This window comes from Podarcis cretensis, assembly GCF_951804945.1.
Source record: "Podarcis cretensis genome assembly, chromosome: 8".
Classification (NCBI taxonomy): Eukaryota; Metazoa; Chordata; class Lepidosauria; order Squamata; family Lacertidae; genus Podarcis; species Podarcis cretensis.
Genome location: NC_137177.1, coordinates 1,158,947 through 1,180,407, shown reverse-complemented (window position 1 = coordinate 1,180,407; position 21,461 = coordinate 1,158,947). Strand labels below are relative to the sequence as shown.

The 21,461-nt window shown below is 50.1% G+C and overlaps 1 protein-coding gene and 1 long non-coding RNA gene across 7 annotated transcripts in view; one reads left to right on the top strand and one right to left on the bottom strand.

The window, feature by feature from the left end:
- LOC307221078 (uncharacterized protein) overlaps window positions 1-21,461 on the top strand; it is a gene marked incomplete at its 5' end in the record, with an annotated part of 67,497 nt that overhangs the window by 24,206 nt on the left and 21,830 nt on the right. The window contains 5 exons of one of the 6 annotated variants that reach the window (XM_079985283.1): window positions 12,993-13,406; window positions 14,756-14,837; window positions 16,621-16,703; window positions 17,016-17,142; window positions 19,343-21,269. In XM_079985283.1, coding sequence (XP_079841409.1) covers window positions 12,993-13,406; window positions 14,756-14,837; window positions 16,621-16,703; window positions 17,016-17,142; window positions 19,343-21,269 — 2,633 coding nt within the window. Of the gene's footprint in view, window positions 1-12,992; window positions 13,407-14,755; window positions 14,838-16,620; window positions 16,704-16,816; window positions 17,143-19,336; window positions 21,270-21,461 lie in introns of those variants that run through there. The other 5 variants (XM_079985282.1, XM_079985286.1, XM_079985285.1 and 2 more) reach the window with 5 other exon arrangements.
- LOC307221400 overlaps window positions 19,919-21,461 on the bottom strand; it is a 35,545-nt gene continuing 34,002 nt past the window's right edge. Inside the window, exon 3 of the long non-coding RNA XR_013841370.1 lies at window positions 19,919-19,981. This is a non-coding gene — a long non-coding RNA (uncharacterized lncRNA). The remainder of the gene's footprint in view (window positions 19,982-21,461) is intronic.

Genomic DNA, 21,461 nt, shown 5'->3' with positions numbered 1-21,461 from the left:
ACGCTAAAGACAGAAAGAGTGGACGCACACACACAAGGGAAGAGGGGCAATGGGAAAGAAAGGGGGGACAGATAAAAGATCCTTTCAGTACTCAAAGTACCCTTGACTAACACAATTCCTACTTATCTATAAACCACGAATTAATTTCTGGAAATCTCAAACCTGAACCTGAAACTCAAACCACGGGTCTCTCTCTGCCCGGAAACTCAAACCACGGGTCTCTGCCCGGAAACTAAACCACGGGTCTCTCTGCCCGGAATTCCTTACCTCAGCGCTGTTTACAAGACAATTTCCCCCTCTACCCTCCACGACAGCCTCCTGCCTAGCCTTTGAGACTAAGTTCGGAACCCCTACTGGACGCTTGCACAGTGCAATGCCAGATTAAGGCCCGAGAAAATGAAGGTTTGGAAAGGAAACAAACAACCTTGCGTTCTCACGTACCCGGGTCATCCCTAACAAAGGTCGCCAGGCAGGAGGGGCAGCTTTGTTTGCATAATTAGAGGAGAGAGAGAGAGAGAGAGAGAGAGAGAGGAGAGAGAGAGTGCTTTGAAGGATGCCTCTGGACGACTCCGAGAGAGGGACATCAGAGAAAAACAGTAAAGAGCCACGCTTTCCCGGACTCAATTCCAAGACGGAAAACGGGGGAGAAAAGGGATAGAGAGATTAAGACGTTCCTGGACGACCCCGAGAGGGAACATCGGAAAACAGTAAAAGTACCACAATTTCCCCGGACACGTTCCGCGTAAGAAATTGGGGGGAGAGAAAGGGAAAGGTTTTGGCGTTCCTGGACGACCCCGAGAGGGAACGTCAGACAGTAAAGTTCCGCGACCTCCCTGGCCACTTTCCGAAAGGGGAGGATCGGGGGAGAAAAAGGGAGAGTTTAAGAGACGTTCCTGGACGACCCCGGGAGGGAACGTCAGAAATGAAAGAAAGGAAAGTCTGGCTGTCGTGGGGACGCTGCTTCTCCACCCCCCTCCCAATGTATTTACTTCAAACCATACTCACGTTTGAAGATGTCCCCCGCGGATCCCGGGATCCTTTCCCCTTAGCCGGCTTGACCTCGCCTTTGCTCCCCCCGGTTGGGCTTTTGGTGACGATTGATTACCGCCCGCAAAGAGGAAGCAGGGAGAGGAAGAAGGATCCCTGGGCTAAGGTTGCCCAGTGGCGCCCGATCCCCTCTATCTCCCCTCTCACCTTTGCAGGAGAACCAAGTGTCCCTGAGCATGGTCGCCAAACTGTTACCGGAAAAATCCGAGGGCTCCCTTGGACAAAACAAAGACACCAACCAGGATAACTTGGAGCAAAACAGCAGCCTGTAGGCTTGGCCTTTATTGAACTGTTGCAACAGGGTATTCCCCTCACGTGCAGGAGAGAGGAAAGACCCAGAAGAATAGTGTGCAAGGTCTTATAAAAACTTTTGAAATTCCCCTCCTCTAGGTCTAGCCCACCCCCAGAAACATCATGCATACATTACAGAAAGGAGGAGTTGAGGGAGGAGTTGGTGGTAACTTGAGTGTCTTGTCACCTGGCTGGTTCCTCCTTTCCCCCCTCCCCCTGGGTCACTTCCAGGAACTTCCAGGAGACAAAGGGGAGTTTGCAGTTTCCTGCCCCCTGAGGGAAGATCTGATCAGTGTCCTTTGTTTCAGTCCATGTTGAATCCACTCCCATATGCAAGTTCTTTGTGATCTTGATTGTCTTCTGTCTGGGATCATCAGGGTTGGCATGGGCAGGGCTCCTGTGTATGTGCTGAGACAGTGAAGGGATTATGGCTGACCAGGACTAAGTCACCCCCCTTTGTTAGTTCTTGTCATATGGAGTAAAAATAAAATGAAACAGTGCAAATCCGATGTATGATTGATTTTCTATTTTTCTATGAATTTATAACAGAAATGTGGCGTGTGTGTGTGTGTGTGAAGTTTATACAAACAGAATGATTGGGGTGGGGGGGTTCCTGCAACAACTCCTAGATCCTTTTCACATGTACTGCTCTCAAGCCAGGTGTCACCCATCTTGTATTTGTGCCTCTCATTTTTTTTGCCCAAGTGCAATACTTTACATTTCTCCCTGTTAAAATTCATCTTGTTTGTTTTGGCCCAGTTCTCTAATCTGTCAAGGTCGTTTTGAAGTGTGATCCTGTCCTCTGGGGTGTTAGCCACCCCTCCCAGTTTGGTGTCATCTGCAAATTTGATCAGGATGCCCTTGAGTCCATCATCCAAGTCGTTGATAAAGATGTTGAATAAGACCGGGCCCAAGACAGAACCCTGTGGCACCCCACTAGTCACTCTTCTCCAGGATGAAGAGGAACCATTGATGAGCACCCTTTGGGTTCGGTCAGTCAGCCAGTTACAAATCCACTGAGTGGTAGCATAGTCAAGTCCGCATTTTACCAGCTTCTTTACAAGAATATCATGGGGCACCTTGTCAAATGCCTTGCTGAAATCAAGGTAGGCTATATCCACTGCGCTCCCTTCATCTACCAGGCTTGTAATTCTGTCAAAGAACGAGATCAGGTTAGTCTGACATGACTTATTTTTCAGAAATCCATGCTGACTATTGGTGATCACAGTATTCCTTTCTAGGTGCTCTTCCTAGAGAGGAATAAAGGGAGGAGGCTCCCCAGAGCAAAACCTCCGCTCCCATCCAGGCTTTTGTCTCCACAAGTGCTGCCTGGGGGCGCTTTCTGGGATCCGGTGAGTTGCCTTGGGGAGATGGGGGGTCCCCCAAAGAAGACCCCTCTAGGGCCCTGGCTCCTGAGAGAGAGAGAGAGAGAGAAGGGAGCAGGGCGAGCTCCGCTTTGCAAGGGCTCAGAACAGCCATGAGGGCCAGGGAGTCATGATGAGGGACCCCCAAAGTCATCTAGCCCACCCCCGGCCCGGCAGAAATCTGCCCAGTCTGGGGCTTGAACCCAGGGGCCTGAGATCAAAGAGACTCGTGCTCTACCCACTGAGCTCTCCTGCCTTGTTCGGGTTCATTTCTGGAAGACTCTGAGAGAATGTGAGCTTGGTTTGCTCCTCCTTGCAAGGGTTAAAAGGAACAGAGCTGCATTCCTAGACAGGACAGGGAATAAAGGGGGGGGACAGGTCTTCCCAAGCAAATGCCCCTCCCTCCTACCCAGGACCCTCCCTGCAAGAGGGGGAGGGGGCTTTCATTTCCTGTGCAGGAGCTGCCTCAGTTTTCCTTCTGAAATCTGGTGAGTTTCCTCTCTTTTCTGCCCTACGGTGCATTGGGGAGAAGTGGGGTGGGGGTGTCCCAGGGCTGCAGGGGGGGGGATCCGTGGGGATTCTGCTCAGCTCCTGCAAGGGGATCCCCAAGCCAGGGCTAAGAGGTTCTGCCCCCCTTCTCTCTGCAAAGCCAGGGAGGCTGCAAGTAACAGGAGGTCTGCAACTCTTGTCTTGCTCCTTTGGGGAGGGGTCACTGAGTCAGGAAGAAAAGGGCCTGCAAAGGAACCCTGATGGGACTGAGGAATCAGCCACGTTCCTTAGCCCAGGTGGCAGCCAGATGGAAACATCTGGAGGCAGAAATAAAAACTTGGCCTCTGTGCTAAACAAAGTCCTTCCATCTCGCAGTGCCCAGTTAGACCCATGGAACTCCCTCCCACAGGAGGAAGAGATGGCTTGAGAAGAGGATGAGGCCCATTCAGGGAGGAGCAGAGGGCTAGCGATGGCTCCAGGCCCCCCAGTTGGAGGCAGCCATGCTTCTGAAGGGGGAGAGAGTTGCCCTCAGAACAAAGACAGAAGTCTGCCTTAAGAATATGGGAACATAGTGCTTGAACTCTGAGTCTGGGCTGTGATTCAGACTCATCCATGCTGGCCCAGGGAACATTTCTACTGACTGTGTATCAATCTTGTAGTAGAAGAATGCATTTGTTTTACAGGATTCTCTGGCACCTCTCAGTAGGACAGACAAAACTTGGCAGAAGACCTAGGGACTCCTTCCGATCTCCTGGAGGTGTCCAGAGAACAGAGATGGATGAGCAAGACTCAGCTGGCCCTGAAGCAGTGTTACCGGAAAAATCCGAGGGCTCCCTTGGACAAAAACAAAGACACCAACCAGGATAACTTGGAGCAAAACAGCAGCCTGTAGGCTTAGCCTTTACTGAACTGTTGCAACAGGGTGTTCCCCTCACTTTGCAGGAGAGAGGAAAGACCCAGAAAAATGGTGTGCAAGACCTTATAAAAACTTTTGAAATTCCCCTCCTCTAGGTCAAGCCCACCCCCAGAAACATCATGCATACATTACAGAAAGGAGGGATTGAGGGAGGAGTTGTGGTGGTCACCTGAGTGTCCTGTCACCTGGTTGGTTCCCTTCTCTCCCCCTCCCCATGAGTCACTTCCAGGAGGCAAAGGGGAGCTGGCAGTTTCCTGCCCCCTGAGGGAAGATCTGATCATTGTCCTTTGTTCCAGTCCATGCTGAATCCACTCCCATATGCAAGTTCTTTGTGATCTTGTCTTCTGTCTACTACCATCAGGGTTGGCATAGCAACTGGGCAGGGCTCCTGTGGATGTGCTGGGATGGTGAAGGGATTATGGCTGCCCTGTATCAAACCTTCCCCATTTTGTAGTCCTTCCTTCATGGAGTAAAATAAAAGTGGAGCAGTGCAAAACCGATGCATGGTTGATTTTCTATGAATTTATAACAGAAGCGTAGCGTATGTAGTGTGTGAGTGTGAGTGTGTGTGAAGTTTGTACAAACTGAATGATGGGAGGGGGGTTCCTGCTACAGCAGGAAGAGGCCATGCCATGGAAACTGGGAGAAGTGGGGGATTCTGGGAAAACTCTGTGCGGAAGAACCCAGGTGAGGAGGACACCCTTTGCTCAGAGGTGCAGAGCCAGCAGTTCAGGCAGTTCTGCTACCAGGAGGCCAAAGGACCCTGAGAAGTTTGCAGCCAATTCTACCACCTTGACCATCAGTGGCTGAAGCCAGAAAGGCACACAAAAGCTGAGATGCTGGACCTGGTGATCTTGGAGCAGTTCCTGGCTGTCCTTCCTCCAGAGATGGAGAGCTGGGTGAGGGAATGTGGAGCGGAGACCAGTTCCCAGGCGGTGGCTCTGGCCGAAGGTTTCCTCCTGAGTCAGGCAGAGGAGAGGAAGCAGGCAGAGCAGCAGGTGAGAGACTTCCTCTGGATACTCCCAAGGGGCTCCAAAGAGGAGGGAGAGTATTCCCAAATCATTTTCTAAAGGCCCATCCTTTTTTGGAAAGCATCCAATTAATGATATCGGACAGCCCTAAAGTGTTTGTGTCCTAAGCCATTCCATTTCTAATCTACTTTTTTGAATCCTTGTTGCTCTTTCAGGGGAAGGATCCGTTAGCAGAAATAGGTCCGGATTCCTCTGAGATAGAAAAGACTCCCTTGGACTCCAGAGAGAGGCCTCTGGGTAAGGAGGAAGGAGTTCTTTCTCCGTCTGCTCACAAGCTGTGGATTTTGAAACTAATCTGTGAATTCTTTTCATCTTTGGGGGGAGGTCACAGGGGACCAAGAGCCCAGAGAAAGGGAGATGTATTTTTGCACAACTAGTATGTCAAATGGGTACAAACGTCCACATTTAGGTGGCAACTCCTACTTGGTTGAAGGCGCACCTGTACTTTTCCTTCTGAGTGAAGCACGCGCTCTTGGCTTCCCACTTACTTTCTTCTCTCGCAGGAGACGGAACGATGCCAGCAAGACCTGTTTGTCCATCTTTTCTTGGTGGGGGAGGGGAAGCTGCCCCTGTGGACCCAGAGCAGGTAGGAGGAAGGGGCCATGTGGGGAGAGAGGATGGCATGGACTGGGGTACACAGTCCCCTCCCCCGCCCCGATATGCCTAGCTTACGTGGCCTGCAGCGCAGGAAGTTGCATGGATCATCTTCCTTCCGGATGCAATCGTGCAGCCTCCGGACCAAGCGCTGGAACCTCCCCTTGGGCTGATGTACAAAAGCCCGATGCACAACATGGATGGCGCTGCCCTCCTCCTGCTCATGTTTAAACATCCCTTCAAGCCCTGAGGGGGCAAGAGAGAAAGGCCGAGCTGGTCAGAAGCAAACATTGTAAATCTATGGTCCTACTTTTTAAATGCAAAGAGCATTAAATGATAAATCGCATTGCAAAACCAAGAAATGGAAATGGACAGCTTCATCCATCGCAAGCGTCCACAAGCAGTGGTGGTTTCCGTTTTGGAGGAGGGACCATTCTTGTCCCCTTTCCCTTCAACTATACACGGTTTTGTCAAGCCCACCCCAACCTCCTTCCATCCAATAGGGGGGGATGTTTGAGGGCAGTGAAGTCCCTTTCAGATCACTTCAGATATGAATCTCTCTTCACTTCACACCCTTCTCAGCATTTTCTCCTCACTTACAGAAACAGTGGGAAGACTAGTTGGCCTTGTTGTGAGCCAGGTGTCCTACAGAGACAGTGGGGAAAAGGGAGGTCCCACTCTGAAAGGCCCATGGAATCAAAGGGAGGCTGGGGAGGAGAACAGGTCCACTCAGGAGTGGTTTCCGAGGTCCATGATACGCTGGGGCACTGACTGCCAATCCAATTCCCCGAAATTCATCACGCATCCTGAGACCCTCAGAAGAAGATTCAGGAGGGGCCTGGGCCCCTGACCAACCACATGGCTGGATGGTCATTTCCACCATTCCAGAAGTGAGACCCTCCATCCCAACCAGGGAGGGGTGTTGCTTTACTTGCCAACAAACAGGACACGCACGCCTGTTTGTTGCCATCAGGCTGCAAGAAGCTCAGGGGAAGTGGCAGGTTTGGGCCCCTAGGAGAATATCCTACACCCAAAGACGCCCCATGTGGTTATCGGACAGACTAAGAGCCCTGGAGCTGGAGGAGGGAGACATGGGCCCATTTGACCCCATGGCGAGGAGCTTTGGAGGGAGGTGGGGAAGATGGGGAGTGAGAGGAGCTGGTTCTGGGTGGAAACATCCACTCTGAGGAAAAGACCACCAGCTAGAGAAAGGAGTCTCTGAGCTTAGTGGGAAGGACAGTGTGTGGTGTCCTGGGAGAGTAAATCAGGCCAGGAAGGAACTGGGAGGCTGAGCCAGGAGAAGGAGGAGCTGGAAAGAGACCGGCTGCTGAGCTCTCATCCCAGTCAGGAGGGGAGAGATCCTTCTAGAAAGAGAAGACTCCCAAACCAGAGATCCCTTGGGTCTTTGGCTTGGAGTCCCTCGGGAGTAGGGTAACTGGCAGAAAGTGCCACCTTGTTAAGAGCCAAAGTCTTAAGTGTGAAACAACTGAGAAAACCTTGAAGGGAAATAACATTGTAAACTGAGGTGTCCCAAGTTTTATCCACACGTGTCATAAACTTCCTTGTTAAATAAAATCGTTAATGTTTATTCGAACAATTCTTGCCTGAGACTCCCAATTAGTAAGTTTTACCTCACGCAAGTCCCCCACAAGATAATCTGAGGTAGTTGGAGGGCATTTGTGGAAATTGTGTTCTGTGAGGTGGGTGCACTATATTTAAGAGAGAGAACGGGCCCAAGGGTGCCGGGGGGGGGGAAGAGCCCCTGCGTCTTCGCATATTAATTGGGGGCAGAGGTGGGATATGAAGTTAAATCCCACACAGATCCTATTTAATTTTGAGCGGACTGGCAGACTTAAACATTCCTGAGGAAAACTGGGTGCTGCCCTTACGCCCACAGATATGTGGAATTTTGAGTGAAATATACTCAGATCTCAGAGAGGATGAAACCTCTGATTCCCTCACATTTAAAGAGAGAGTGAAAGTGCGCTTTGGACTGACTGCAGAACAAAGCCAAAAAGCCTTTGGTGAAATTAAAAGGAAACCAGGAGAGACTTCGGCCCAACTGGGAAGCCGAATTGACAGATGGGAGGAAAGTTAGGTGAGCTCAAACAGCTCATCAGTTTAGAGCAATGTTTTCAAGCGGTTCCTGCTCATTTAGGCTGAAAACTGTAACTGAAGTCTCTACCTGGGAGATGAAATCAAAGGAGACTTAGGGGGAGCAGTAATACTCAGTCCCTTCCAGAAAAAGGAACCCAGGGAGGAAGTGGGGTCTCAAAACGACAAGCCTGAAGGGCGGGCCCAAGGGTGCCGGGGGGAAAGAGCCGTGATACGAAGTTAAATCCCACACAGAAACACAGAACAACCAGTTTAATAAAGGAGTGAAGTTCTTTGATTAAAAAGAGAGAAAATTCCTGTCAGAAAATGACCAGCAAGCGCCAAGCCAAAGAGACTCAGGATGACCCAGCTGCTGCGTCTGAGGAGAATCCTAATATATTGAATTAGAGATGATGAGGCTAAGATTGGAATTGTCTAAGGTTGAAGCAGAGAGAGAGAGAGAAGAGGCCAGAATGGCAGCTGCCCTTCATCTAGCAGAGATACAGGCTGAGAGAGAGAGAGAGAGAGAGAGAGATGAGCCCAAGAAGAAAGAGACAGGGAGGCCAAGATGGCCCATGAAAAAGAGAGGTTTCCTTTAAAAATGGAGGAGATTAAGGCGAGGGCAGAACTGCCGCAAGCAAGGTTGGGGGTGGAGATTTTGCCTCAGCAAATGTAAAGTATGTACAGTGGTACCTCGGGTTACAGACGCTTCAGGTTACAGACTCCGCTAACCCAGAAATAGTACCTCGGGTTAAGAACTTTGCTTCAGGTTGAGAACAGAAATCATGTTCCGGCGGCACATGAACAGTTTCAGGAGGCCCCAGAACAGTTTCAGGTTACAAATGGACCTCCAGAGCAAATTAAGTACTTAACCCGAGGTACCACTGTAAAAGCTGATGGTGTGCAGGCCTAATGGTCAAAGCTTCAAAACGAGGCAAGTCAAATATTTTGGTCCCGTCCCAAGGGGTGGAAATATACAACCTGATTGGAGCAAGGCAAAGGCCCTTCAAGAGGGGCCTGGACCCTCCACAAAAAGAGAAAGAAGAGCTTTTCTGGGGGGACAGGGATATTGTCCTCCATTTCTTCCTCCTTTTAGCCCCCATGCTGCTCCTTGACATGACTGGGTGAAGAAAGAGCAGCCAGACAAGAGCATTTGGAGGGACCAGTGCCAGGCAGCGTTGGGACATTTAGAAACAGCCCTAGATCTGGGGTCAGCAAGCTTTTCCAGCCGGGGGCCGGTCCACCGTCCCTCAGACCTTGTGGGGGGCCGGACTATATTTTTTTTGGGGGGGGGGAATGAACAAATTCCTATGCCCCACAAAGAACCCAGAGATGCATTTTAAGTAACAGGACACATTCTACTCATGTAAAAAGACGCTGATTCCCGGACCGTCCGGGGGCCGGATTGAGAAGGCGATTGGGCCACATCCGGCCCCCAGGCCTTAGGTTGCCTCCCCTGGCCTAGATGGACCTTGGGGTCCCTTCCAACTTTAGGATTCTGTTCTTCATTTTGGAAGGCGGACAAGGAGCAAGAGCAACCTGCCGTCACAGAAGGAAGAGGACGGAGTCTTCATCTCCTTGGTTGCCCTTCTCTGGGAGGGTGGGCAGATTGTGAGGAGCAAAAACGAGGAGGCGATGATGACTCTCACTTTCAATACTCCTACTATAGGTAGGCTAGAGAAGCTGTGAGATGTTTTGCTGAGGGGGGGCAGGAGAAGAGAAGAGGAACGCAAGTCTTCCACCCCCAGTTATGTCTCCTCCAGAACGTCTGGCCAGAGACATTTTGACAAAGAAATCCACCTGGACAGAAATTTTACCCCTGAAAAAGAGGACGTGTCCTGGGAAAAGAGGACACATGGCAACCCTTCTTCTCTGGCGTCCCTCGTAGCCGAGTAAGACTGTCTTCCCTAAACCCGGTTTCAACCATGAGGCCCTCAGTGACTGTGGGGGCCAATTCTGGATCCAGGCGCCCTTCCTTGCCTGGTTGAAGGAGCTGTGAGGAGCGTCAAACACACCGTTTAATCCACACGGGTCCATAGGGAAATTCGTCTTGCGAAGCGCCTCGAAAAATGGAAAACCCTTTCGTCTAGCCTCTCCTACCGAGTCCATTTGTTCTCTGAACAGCCCATGACCCCAGCCTCTCACTTCAGGGCAAACTTGTCTGGTTGAAGGAGCTTTGAAGACATGCTGATTCCAGAGGATTGGAAGTGTCTAGCACACCGTTTTTGGAAGGACAGATCTTGAAGCTGAGGCTCCAATACTTTGGCCACCTCATGAGAAGAGAAGACTCCCTGGAAAAGCCCCTGATGTTGGGAAAGATGGAGGGCACAAGGAGAAGGGGACGAAAGAGGACGAGATGGTTGGATAGTGTCTTCGAAGCTACAAACATGAGTCTGACCAAACTGCGGGAGGCAGTGGAAGACAGGAGGGCCTGGCGTGCTCTGGTCCAGGGGGTCACGAAGAGTCAGACACGACTAAACGACTAAACAACAAGCACACCGTTTAATCCACACGGGTCTGGCACCCGGTGTTGGCAACCCAATTCCAACATTTATGAACTTGAGGTATTTTACGGAGCTTAAAGGTAAAGGTAAAGGTACCCCTGCCCGTACGGGCCAGTCTTGACAGACTCTGGGGTTGTGCGCCCATCTCACTTAAGAGGCCAGGGGCCAGCGCTGTCCGGAGACACTTCCGGGTCACGTGGCCAGCGTGACATCGCTGCTCTGGCGAGCCAGAGCCGCACACGGAAACGCCGTTTACCTTCCCGCTGGTAAGCGGTCCCTATTTATCTACTTGCACCCGGAGGTGCTTTCAAACTGCTAGGTTGGCAGGCGCTGGGACCGAGCAGCGGGAGCGCACCCCGCCGCAGGGATTCGAACCGCCGACCTTTCGATCGGCAAGTCCTAGGCGCTGAGGCTTCAACCCACCCACAAACTTCTAACAATGTCACCGGAGGGGGAATAAAAGGCTTCCTAGGAAAACCCCCTTGGCTGCTCCTGTGTTGCTTCCAATGTGACTTCACCAAGAACATACATTTATGGCTGAAATACAGACACAAAGCAGCAGATGGGACAACACAGAATGGCCCCCCCCCAGCTATGTCTGGCAATGTCTCCCCCCTCCAGCCCCCCCGGGACCCCCTCTTGCTGGGACAGGGCTCTCTGCCCCGCAGACCCCCAAGGGGCCCCCAAGAGAGACTCGCCCCCCCCGGATCCCCCATCTGGCCCCCCAGAGACCCCCCTGCTCCTTCAGCCCCCCGGGACCCCCTCTTGCTGGTACAGGGCTCTCTGCCCCGCAGACCCCCAAGGGGACCCCAAGAGAGACTCGGCCCCCCGGAGAAGAGACATCCCCGGGTCCCCCATCTGGCCCCCCAAAGACCCCCCCTCTTGCTCGCCCAGACTCCCCTTCGCAGCCCCAGGCAGAGAGAGGGGCTCCACCTCCCGGACACGGGTTCCCCCTTCACACGAACACGCGCACAGTCCCGGGTTCTGGGTCCTGCTTCCTCCCTGCCCCCCCCCCCCCGGAAGGGGAAGCTCTGCGCCTGCGCGACGCCCCGATCTACTCCGCAGGGAGAGAGAAGGGTTAAGGGGCGCCGAGCTGGCTTCCTAGAGAGGAGAGGAAAGGAAGGCGGGCCGATGCTCCTCCCCCTCCTCCTCCCCTCTGACGTCCCTTCCGTCCCTTCCGGCCTCGCCTTCGCCTGCCGGGCTCTGGTGGGTCTCCTCTCGGGGGAAGCCTGGGGAACTCCCTGCCCCGGGAGGCGGGAAGGGGAGGGAAGAGAGGCTGGGGGTCCGGGAGGGAGCCAGAGGGACCTCAGGCCCCTGGCCAGGGAGGTGGGGCGGGACTGGAAGACAGGAGTGAGGGAGAAAGAAATTTGGAGGGACCTAATTGTGAGGGAGAAGTGTATTAAGAGGGACATTATTCTGAGAGAGAAGTATATTAAGAGGGACATAATTGTGAGGGAGAAGTATATTAAGAGGGACATAATTGTGAGGGAGAAGGACATTAGGAGGGACATAATTGTGAGGGAGAAGGACATTAGGAGGGACATAATTGTGAGGGAGAAGGACATTAGGAGGGACATAATTGTGAGGGAGAAGTATATTAGGAGGGGCATAATTGTGAGGGAGAAGTATATTAGGAGGGACATAATTGTGAGGGAGAAGTATATTAAGAGGGACATTATTGTGAGGGAGAAGTATATTAAGAGGGACATTATTGTGAGGGAGAAGTATATTAAGAGGGACATAATTGTGAGGGAGAAGTATATTAAGAGGGACATTATTGTGAGGGAGAAGTATATTAAGAGGGACATTATTATGAGAGAGAAGTATATTAAGAGGGACATTATTGTGAGGGAGAAGTATATTAAGAGGGACATTATTGTGAGGGAGAAGTATATTAAGAGGGACATAATTGTGAGGGAGAAGTATATTAAGAGGGACATTATTATGAGGGAGAAGTATATTAAGAGGGGCATAATTGTGAGGGAGAAGTATATTAGGAGGGGCATAATTGTGAGGGAGAAGTATATTAGGAGGGACATAATTGTGAGGGAGAAGTATATTAAGAGGGAAATACCATGAAGCTTCCCTTCTCTCTCTATTCATAAATCTGTGTGTTGGCCATTTTCCCTCCCTAATTCTTTATTTGATGGAAAGTCCAGTTTCCGAGGTGTCTTCCAGGGCAGTTCCACCCAGAGGGCCTTGCCACCTTCCCCTCGGATCCAGAGCAGGAAGTCCCATGGCCACATCCTGTCTGTGCCAAAGGGACAGTGGCTGGAGCTAGACATGGGCCCTGCTGCTCACCAAGCCACCCAAGCAGATATGGCTGGGTTGGGGCGAGGCTCTGGACTATGAAGTGGGGTTGGGAGGGACCCCCACTGTTGCCCTGGCTCCAGATTACACTCACTTGTCACTCACAGTTATGACTTCTTCCTCCCCCTTTCCCCCCCATACAGCTTGGAGTCTGAGCTGTGGTGCAATCCAGCCCTGGTTCCTAGCAAGACTCATCCACGCTTCCTCAGGAAACATTCTCCTCCTCTTCATCTTACAATAGAATAGTGTGTTTGATTCATACGATTTTCTGCACCTCGCATTAGTACCCACAGAACTTGGCAGAGGACCAAGGGGCTCCTTCCAATCTCTTGGAGACTTCCGGAGAGCCCAGATGGATGAGCAAGACTCTGCTGGCCCTGAAGCAGGAAGAGGCCATGCCATGGAAACAGGGAGCAGTGAGGGATTCCGGGAAAACTCCATGCAGAGGATTCTGGGTAAGGAGGACACCCCTTGCTCAGAAGTGCAGAGCCAGAAGCTCAGTCAGTTCTGCTCCCAGGAGGCCAAAGGACCCCGAGAGGTTTGCAGCCAATTCTACCACCTTGACCATCAGTGGCTGAAGCCAGAAAGGCACACGAAAGCTCAGATGTTGGACCTGGTGATCTTGGAGCAGTTCCTGGCTGTCCTTCCCCTGGAGATGGAGAGCTGGGTGAGGGAATGCGGAGCGGAGACCAGTTCCCAGGCGGTGGCCCTGGCCGAAGGTTTCCTCCTGAGTCAGGCAGAGGAGAGGAAGCAGGCAGAGCAGCAGGTGAGAGAGACTTTCCTCTGGATACGCCCAAGGGGCTCCAAAGAGGAGGGAGAGTATTCCCAAATCATTTCCTAATGGCCCATCTAGGAACAGATCTTATTATTATTATTATTAATCCTACACCCATGTGCCTTCCAGCACATATAAAAGCATAAGAAGACATCAGATGTCTTCTAAAAGTTATTGTCAGAGCTGCCTCCAGGTCCCAGCTCACAGAGGACCAACGCTAGGCTGTCGTTATGTACAAAAGTCTTTATTGAGGTTTAGTTTCCATTTCAAAGCCGCAGCGCGCAGCTCTACGTCTTAAAGCCTAGACCGGCGAAGTCCCGTCTGAGTCTCCGCCCCTTCCACACCAGTTTAACACTCTCGCTTTGCTCCACCTCTTCCTAAGTTCCTTTCTCCTCTGGGCCCTCCTGCCCGCTAGGGTTCCATCCTTTCTGGACTCCTCTGACGCTGACCCTGATGATTCTTCCCCCTCCTTCCGGCGGGCTTTAGGACCTGGTTCCCTATCCGGGCTACCTTCTGTGCCGCTCGCCTGTACATTTGAACTTGGCGCGCGCGCCCAGCCTGCAACTTTCCTCTTGACCGTTCCCTCGCTCTCCGATGGAGGCGTGGCCAACCCTGACTCATCTTCTCTCGCTGGTGGTGCATATGTGGGCTCTGACACCTGGAACTCCTCCCCCCCACTACGCTCTGGTGGGGAAGCTGGTCCTGATTTCCAACTGCTGCTCTGGGAGTCCCCGCTGGCCCCTTGTTTCTGGGGTGTCCCCCTTGGGTCCCCCCTTGCCCTGCCCATCGGCGCCCCCTTCTGTGAATCTTCCGATTCGCTCGAGAGGCTCACGGAATCTCTCAGGCTGCTGTCATATTCTCCTACGCTGCCCTCGGATTGCTCCCCCTCGCTCTCCATCTCCTCCCCTCCCTGCGCTCCCGCTGAGTCCCTGACAGTTATGCATTTTCTTATCTCCTTCTCGCCTGATGGGAGGGCATTCCCCAGGGTGGGGGCCACTGTGGAGAAGGTCTTCTGCCTGGTTCCCTGTAACTTCACTTATCACAGGGAGGGAATCAGCAGAAGAACCTCGGAACTGGACCTCAGTTCATGGAGACGCTCCTTTGGGTATAGTGGGCCTTTCAGGCCGTTGAGGGCTTTGAATTGTGCTGGGAAAGGTTCTGGGAGCCAGTGAAGATCCTTGAGGACCAATGTTTCATGGTCCTGGCAGCCAACCCCAGACACCAGTCTAGCAGAAGCAGGAAGCAGCTTTCACCTCTGTCCCCCGAATGCGCTTGCCTCTGCCATTCCTTTTCTAACCCTTCTCCCCATTCTCTGTTTTGAATCCTTGTTGCTCTTTCAGAGGAAGGATCTTTGGGCAAAAATGGGTCTTGATTCTTCGGAGGCAGAGAAGACTCCGTTGGACGCCAGAGTGAGGCCTCTGGGTAAGGAGGAAGGAGTGTTTTCTCCCCCGTTTTGTCACATTCTCTTGGTTTTGAAACTAATCTGTGATTTCTTTACATCTTTTGGGGGAAGACACCTGGAGCCCAGAGCTCGGGGGGGGGGGGGGGGAGATGTATTTTTGCACAACTAATATATGAAATGGATACAAATGTCCAAATGTACTCAGCTGGGAAGACGTTTATGATAGTAATTTGATTAGTTTACAATTACAGTCCAATAATAGCCTCATTATAACAATGCGAAATTACAATACAATTAGTAATACCAAACTTTAAGATACAAAATTATATAATATAGGTGGCCCCCCGCATGCTAAAACCGATTGTTTGATGATTTTCTTGATTTCTCCATTCCAAAATCTTATTATTTTCAATTACCCTCCTGTCAAGATAACAATCCTTTATACAAGAACTGCAGTATTAATGACTTTCATTCGTATGGAAACATCAAATAATATATAAAACTACAAGTGAGGCACTCCAGTGATATCCTTACTCTTCCTGTGTGTGGCAATCTTTCTGTTTGTGATATTTCTTCCTGTCCTTGTAAAATGTTCTGTCTATCTTTTCCTGGTTGTTGCTGTTCTCCATCATTCCTTGGGTGGAGCTAATATCCCATTGTGGTTTCAGACATTCTCCATCGCTCTGTCCTGTGCTTCGTTGTTTGGCAACTTTAACAGCAGCTGCAAAAATCACACAGTCCCAATAAATAATCAGTTTTCGCCATTTTTCTTCTCCGCCTGGGCAAGAGAGGGATCGGTCAGAATTCCAAATGACTCAGTAATGAACCTTATCAGCTCCCTCACAACTTTCAGATTCCTTACATCCCTCTGTCTGGCCTAAGATAAATTTGCATTTATCCAATTAGATTAAATTCCAAGTCCTTTTAGCATTAATCAGTTCAGTCTGTATACAATGAAGGATGTGGAAGAGTCAGCTCTAATTTTCCATCATAAACCTTTTGTAAAATAGAGCTTCCCTCCCTTTTTCCTTTTTGTTTTTACACACACAGTTCCATTTGATGTCATATTCCATATCTGTAATCCAGTTTCATCCCTGCACACCTGTACATACATAATTTGAACTAGCATTCAATGGTGGGCTGCCAAGTCATTAATGTAGAGAAGAAAACTTCGTATAAAGAAGCCATAGGCTCCACACACACACCCCACGTCTTTTGCACCAAATGAAGTCTACTCTCAAATTCAAACCTTAAAGACCTTGCAGCTGGTTCAGTTCCGCAGTTTATGATCTCATCTCTTCCAGCAACGCCTGTACAGCCCGCCGCAGGGATTCGAACCGCCGACCTTTCGATCGGCAAGTCCTAGGCGCTGAGGCTTTAATCCACAGCGCCACCTGCGTCCCTAGCAACGCCTGTACATTAGTCCAAATTGAGCTCTAATTGACAGGAGAACCTCTGCTTCTTAATGGCAGCGAAGGAGGGTTTTCGGAAGGCGAAGGGCTTTTGCACTCAGTGCCTCCCTGCCTCCCGCAATCCATGCCGGAGCCGGAGCCAGATACTGAGACAAACTGGGAGTGAAGCCCGTTCCCCCCTGTCCCTGGGGGCAACTTGCAAGGAGAATTACCCTCAGTCATCCTTGTTTTTCCTTTGCCAACGATCTCCCGCTGCCTCCATTAAAGCAGAGCGAAACCGGAAGCTAGCAGGGGAGACTTTGAGGAAGCCCCACCTGTACTTAGAGATGCACTGTTTCACCTCTGAGAGAATCAGGCGCTCACGGTTTCTACTTACCTTGGTCTCTCCCAGGTGACGGAATGATGCCACCAAGACCTGCTCCTTCATCTTTTCATGGTGGTGGAGGGGAGGCAGCAGCTGTGGACCCAGATCAGGTAGGGGGAAGGAGCCTTGTGGGGAAGGACTGCTTGGATGCAGAGGAATGGTGGGAGGAGCCAGAGAAGAGGGAGCCGACTGGGAGGAGGAGGAGGAGGAGGAGGAGGAGGAGGAGGAGGTGTCTGAAGCTGGAGAGGGAAGAGGGCTGAGGGAGCAGAGGGAGTCTGTGGCAGAGAGCAGCCCAGACTCCGAGGCAGAAGCTGCAGCAGGAGAGAGGGATGAGGAAGGCAGAGAGGGGTCTGGCCGCTGTAGAAAACAACAGAGCCAAGGGAATGTTCTCTAAGAGGACAGCCTTTTTCCTGTTCTGTTAGGGTCCAGTGTGCTTTGAAGATGTGGCTGTCCATTTCACAGACGGGGAGTGGGCGTTGCTGGATCCTGACCAGAGAGCTCTGCATCAGGAGGTCATGGAGGAGAATCGTGGGATCTTGGACTCACTCGGTAAGGCTCCCTATTGGATCATCCTATCTGTTTTGTAATGCAAGACATCTCTCTATGTGACGAACCTCTGATATTTCGATGAGGCTCAACAGCGCCACCCGCAGCACCTGGGATGTTAACACTCCCACAGCAAACCTTGGAGGGATGGCTATTGATTGTTTTCCCTGTGAATATTCTTCCTCCAGTTCTGCCGTTTAAAACCACGATCAGGCTGTCTGAACTGCCCAGGCCTTCTTAAATGTAGGATTCAGAGTGATTTGAGGTGTTGAAGTAGCTTCAGTCAAGTTTCCTGCTTTTGTTCTTGCTTCTGTCTCTCTCTGGTTGACCAAAGAGTCGCTTGACATTGGAGATGGCACAGATTCCACGACTGAACCAAACAAACTCCATCCCAAAACAGAGCCAGGCTTTTTGAATCTCAGGCAGTGAACCCTGTAGTAACAATAATGATAATTTTATTATTTTTACCCTGCCCATCTGACTGGGTGGCCCCAGCCACTCTGGGCAACTTCCAACAAATAGACCAAAAAAAAATAAAACATCAAACATTAAAAACTTCCCAATACAGAGGTGCCTTCAGAAGTCCTCTAAAAGTTGCATAGTTATTTCCTTGACATATGTTGAGAGGGCGTTCCACAGGGTGGGTTCCCCTATCGAGAAGGCCCCTTGCCTCGTCCCCTGTAACTTCTCACAAAAATGTAACATTTAAGTACAGTGGTACTTCGGGTTAAGAACTTAATTCGTTCTGGAGGTCTGTTCTTAACCTGAAACTGTTCTTCACCTGAAGCACCACTTTAGCTAATGGGGCCTCCTGCTGCCGCTGCGCTGCCAGAGCACGATTTCTGTTCTCATCCTGAAGCAAAGTTCTTAATCTGAGGTACTATTTCTAGGTTAGCGGAGTCTGTAACCTGAAGCGTATGTAACCTGAGATACCAGTGTAAGGAAACTTTAATAATAATAATAATAATAATACTGATATGACAAGTTTCTGCTGCATTCTGTGATGTCGAGAATTTAAGAAAACATCCAAATTGGTTTAAGGTGATGCACATCATCATTAAATTTTTAGCCACTAAAGAAATTTAAATTTGGCAGCTGCTACACACATTTGTTCAATATACAAAATGTGTTTTTCAGCACACAGAAGTTCATGTTTGCCATCTTTATTCCCCTACTCTTACATCGCTGACCACAAGGTAGCTGACTATGACCAAGTCAGTCCAGAGTCAATGTTCCCAAATATTTCTCAAGCTCTTAAAATTTGTTTAGATTTATTACTGCATATTGAACAACGTAGCATATTGAATACAGTAGTATCTCGGGTTAAGTACTTAATTCGTTCCGGAGGTCCTTTCTTAACCTGAAACTGTTTTTAACCTGAAGCACCACTTTAGCTAATGGGGTCACCTGCTGTTGCCGCTGCGCCGCCGGGGCATGATTTCTGTTCTTATCCTGAAGCAAAGTTCTTAAACTGAAGCATTATTTCTGGGTTAGCAGAGTCTGTAACCTGAAGCGTACGTAACCTGAAGCGTATGTAACCTGAGGTACCACTGTATATCTTCATTTTGGACAGGGAACTTTCCCGCTTTAAAGGTAAAGGTAAAGGTACCCCTGCCCATACGGGCCAGTCTTGACAGACTCTGGGGTTGTGCACCCATCTCACTTAAGAGGCCAGGGGCCAGCGCTGTCCGGAGACACTTCCGGGTCACGTGGCCAGCGTGACAAAGCTGCATCTGGCGAGCCAGAGCCGCACACGGAAACGCTGTTTACCTTCCCGCTGGTAAGCGGTCCCTATTTATCTACTTGCACCCGGAGGTGCTTTCGAACTGCTAGGTTGGCAGGCGCTGGGACCGAGCAGCGGGAGCGCACCCCGCCGCAGGGATTCGAACCGTCGACCTTTCGATCGGCAAGTCCTAGGCGCTGAGGCTTTAACCCACAGCGCCACCTGCGTCCCTGTTTCCCGCTTTGGCCACCTTTAAATAATAATAAAAGCACATTTTATTTATGAAGGTAGTACAGATATAACATATAATATTCAACTTGATTTGTATACAAAACTAGACATTTTTACAGAACAAAAGGAACATTATAACATCTAACTCCCTTCAGTTCTTCCCCTGTCCCAAGCATTAATGAGCATTGTTCCATAATTTGGGACTGCACTTCTTCCTGAGACTCTAATCCATTTGCCTCTTAGTTTCAGGTGGTGATGAATTGGAAATGAAGAACAAGGGAGACTACAACGAAATCCACACAGGGGAGGAGCCATATCAGGATTCAGACTGTGGAGAGGGCTTCAGTCAGAGCTCCCATTCCACTTCCCATCAAAGCAATCCCCTTGAGAAGAAACCCTATCAGTGCTTGGAATGTGGAAAGAGCTTCACCTGGAAACAGAGTTTCGCTGCCCATCAAAGAATTCATACAGGGGGAAAAAACTATCACTGCTTGGAGTGTGGAAAGAGCTTCAGTCACAGCCCCAATCTCACTTCCCATCAAAGGATTCATACAGGGGAGAAACCATATCACTGCATGGAATGTGGAAAGAGCTTCAGTCAGGGCTCCCATCTCACTGCACATCAAAGAATTCATACAGGGGAAAAACCCTATCACTGCTTAGAGTGTGGAAAGAACTTCACTGACGGCTCCTCTCTCACCTCCCATCAAAGAATTCATACAGGGGAGAAACCCTATCACTGCTTGGAGTGTGGAAAGAGATTCAGAAATTGCTCAGATCTCACTTCCCATCAAAGGATTCATACAGGTGAGAAACCCTATCAGTGCGTGGAATGTGGAAAGAGCTTCACCTGGAAAATAAGTTTCACTTCCCATCAAAGGATTCATACTGGGGAGAAACCCTATCAGTGCCTGGAATGTGGAAAGAGCTTCAGTAAAAGCAACGATCTCACTTCCCATCGTAGAATTCATACAGGGGAGAAACCCTATCAGTGCGTGGAATGTGGAAAGAGCTTCAGTCAGAGCTCCCAACTCACTTCCCATCGTAGAATTCATACAGGGGAGAAACCCTATCAGTGCGTGGAATGTGGAAAGAGCTTCAGTCAGAGCTCCCAACTCACTTCCCATCAAAGGATTCATACAGGGGAGAAACCCTATCAGTGCGTGGAATGTGGAAAGAGCTTCACCTGGAAAATAAGTTTCACCTCCCATCAAAGGATTCATACAGGGGAGAAACCCTATCACTGCTTGGAGTGTGGAAAGAGCTTCAGTCAGAGCTTCCAACTCACTTCCCATCAAAGGATTCATACAGGGGAGAAACCCTATCAATGCGTGGAATGTGGAAAGAGCTTCACCTGGAAAATAAGTTTTACTTCCCATCAAAGGATTCATACAGGTGAGAAACCCTATCAGTGCGTGGAATGTGGAAAGAGCTTCACCTGGAAAATAAGTTTTACTTCCCATCAAAGAATTCATACAGGGGAGAAGCCCTATCAGTGCGTGGAATGTGGAAAGAGCTTCAGTCAAAAAAGCAGTTTCACTTCCCATCAAAGGATTCATACAGGGGAAAAACCCTATCAGTGCGTGGAATGTGGAAAGAGCTTCAATCGGAGGGCCCATCTCACATTCCATCAAAGGATTCATACAGGGGAGAAACCCTTTCAGTGCGTGGAATGTGGAAAGAGCTTCAAGCAGAGGGACAAGCTCACTTCCCATCAAAGGATTCATACAGGGGAGAAACCCTATCAGTGCGTGGAATGTGGAAAGAGCTTCACTGAAAGCTCCTCTCTCACCTCCCATCAAAGAATTCATACAGGGGAGAAACCCTATCAATGCATGGAATGTGGAAAAAGCTTCACCTGGAAAGAAAGTCTCACTTCCCACCGTAGAATTCATACAGGGGAGAAACCCTATCACTGCTTGGAGTGTGGAAAGAGCTTCAGTAACAGCCACGATCTCACTTCCCATCGTAGAATTCATACAGGGGAAAAACCCTATCAGTGCGTGGAATGTGGAAAGAGCTTCAATTGGAGTTCCCAACTCACTTCCCATCAAAGGATTCATACGGGGAAGAAACCCTATCAGTGCATGGAATGTGGAAAGAGCTTCAGTCAGAGCTCCCATCTCACTTCCCATCAAAGGATTCATACAGGGGAGAAACCATATCACTGCTTGGAGTGTGGAAAGAGCTTCAGTCACAGCCACAGCCTCACTTCCCATCGTAGAATTCATACAGGGGAGAAACCATATCACTGCATGGAATGTGGAAAGAGCTTCACTCAGGGCTCCCATCTCACTGCACATCAAAGAATTCACACAGGGTAGAAACTATTTCAGTGCCAAGAGTGTTATTGGAGGGATTTATGAAA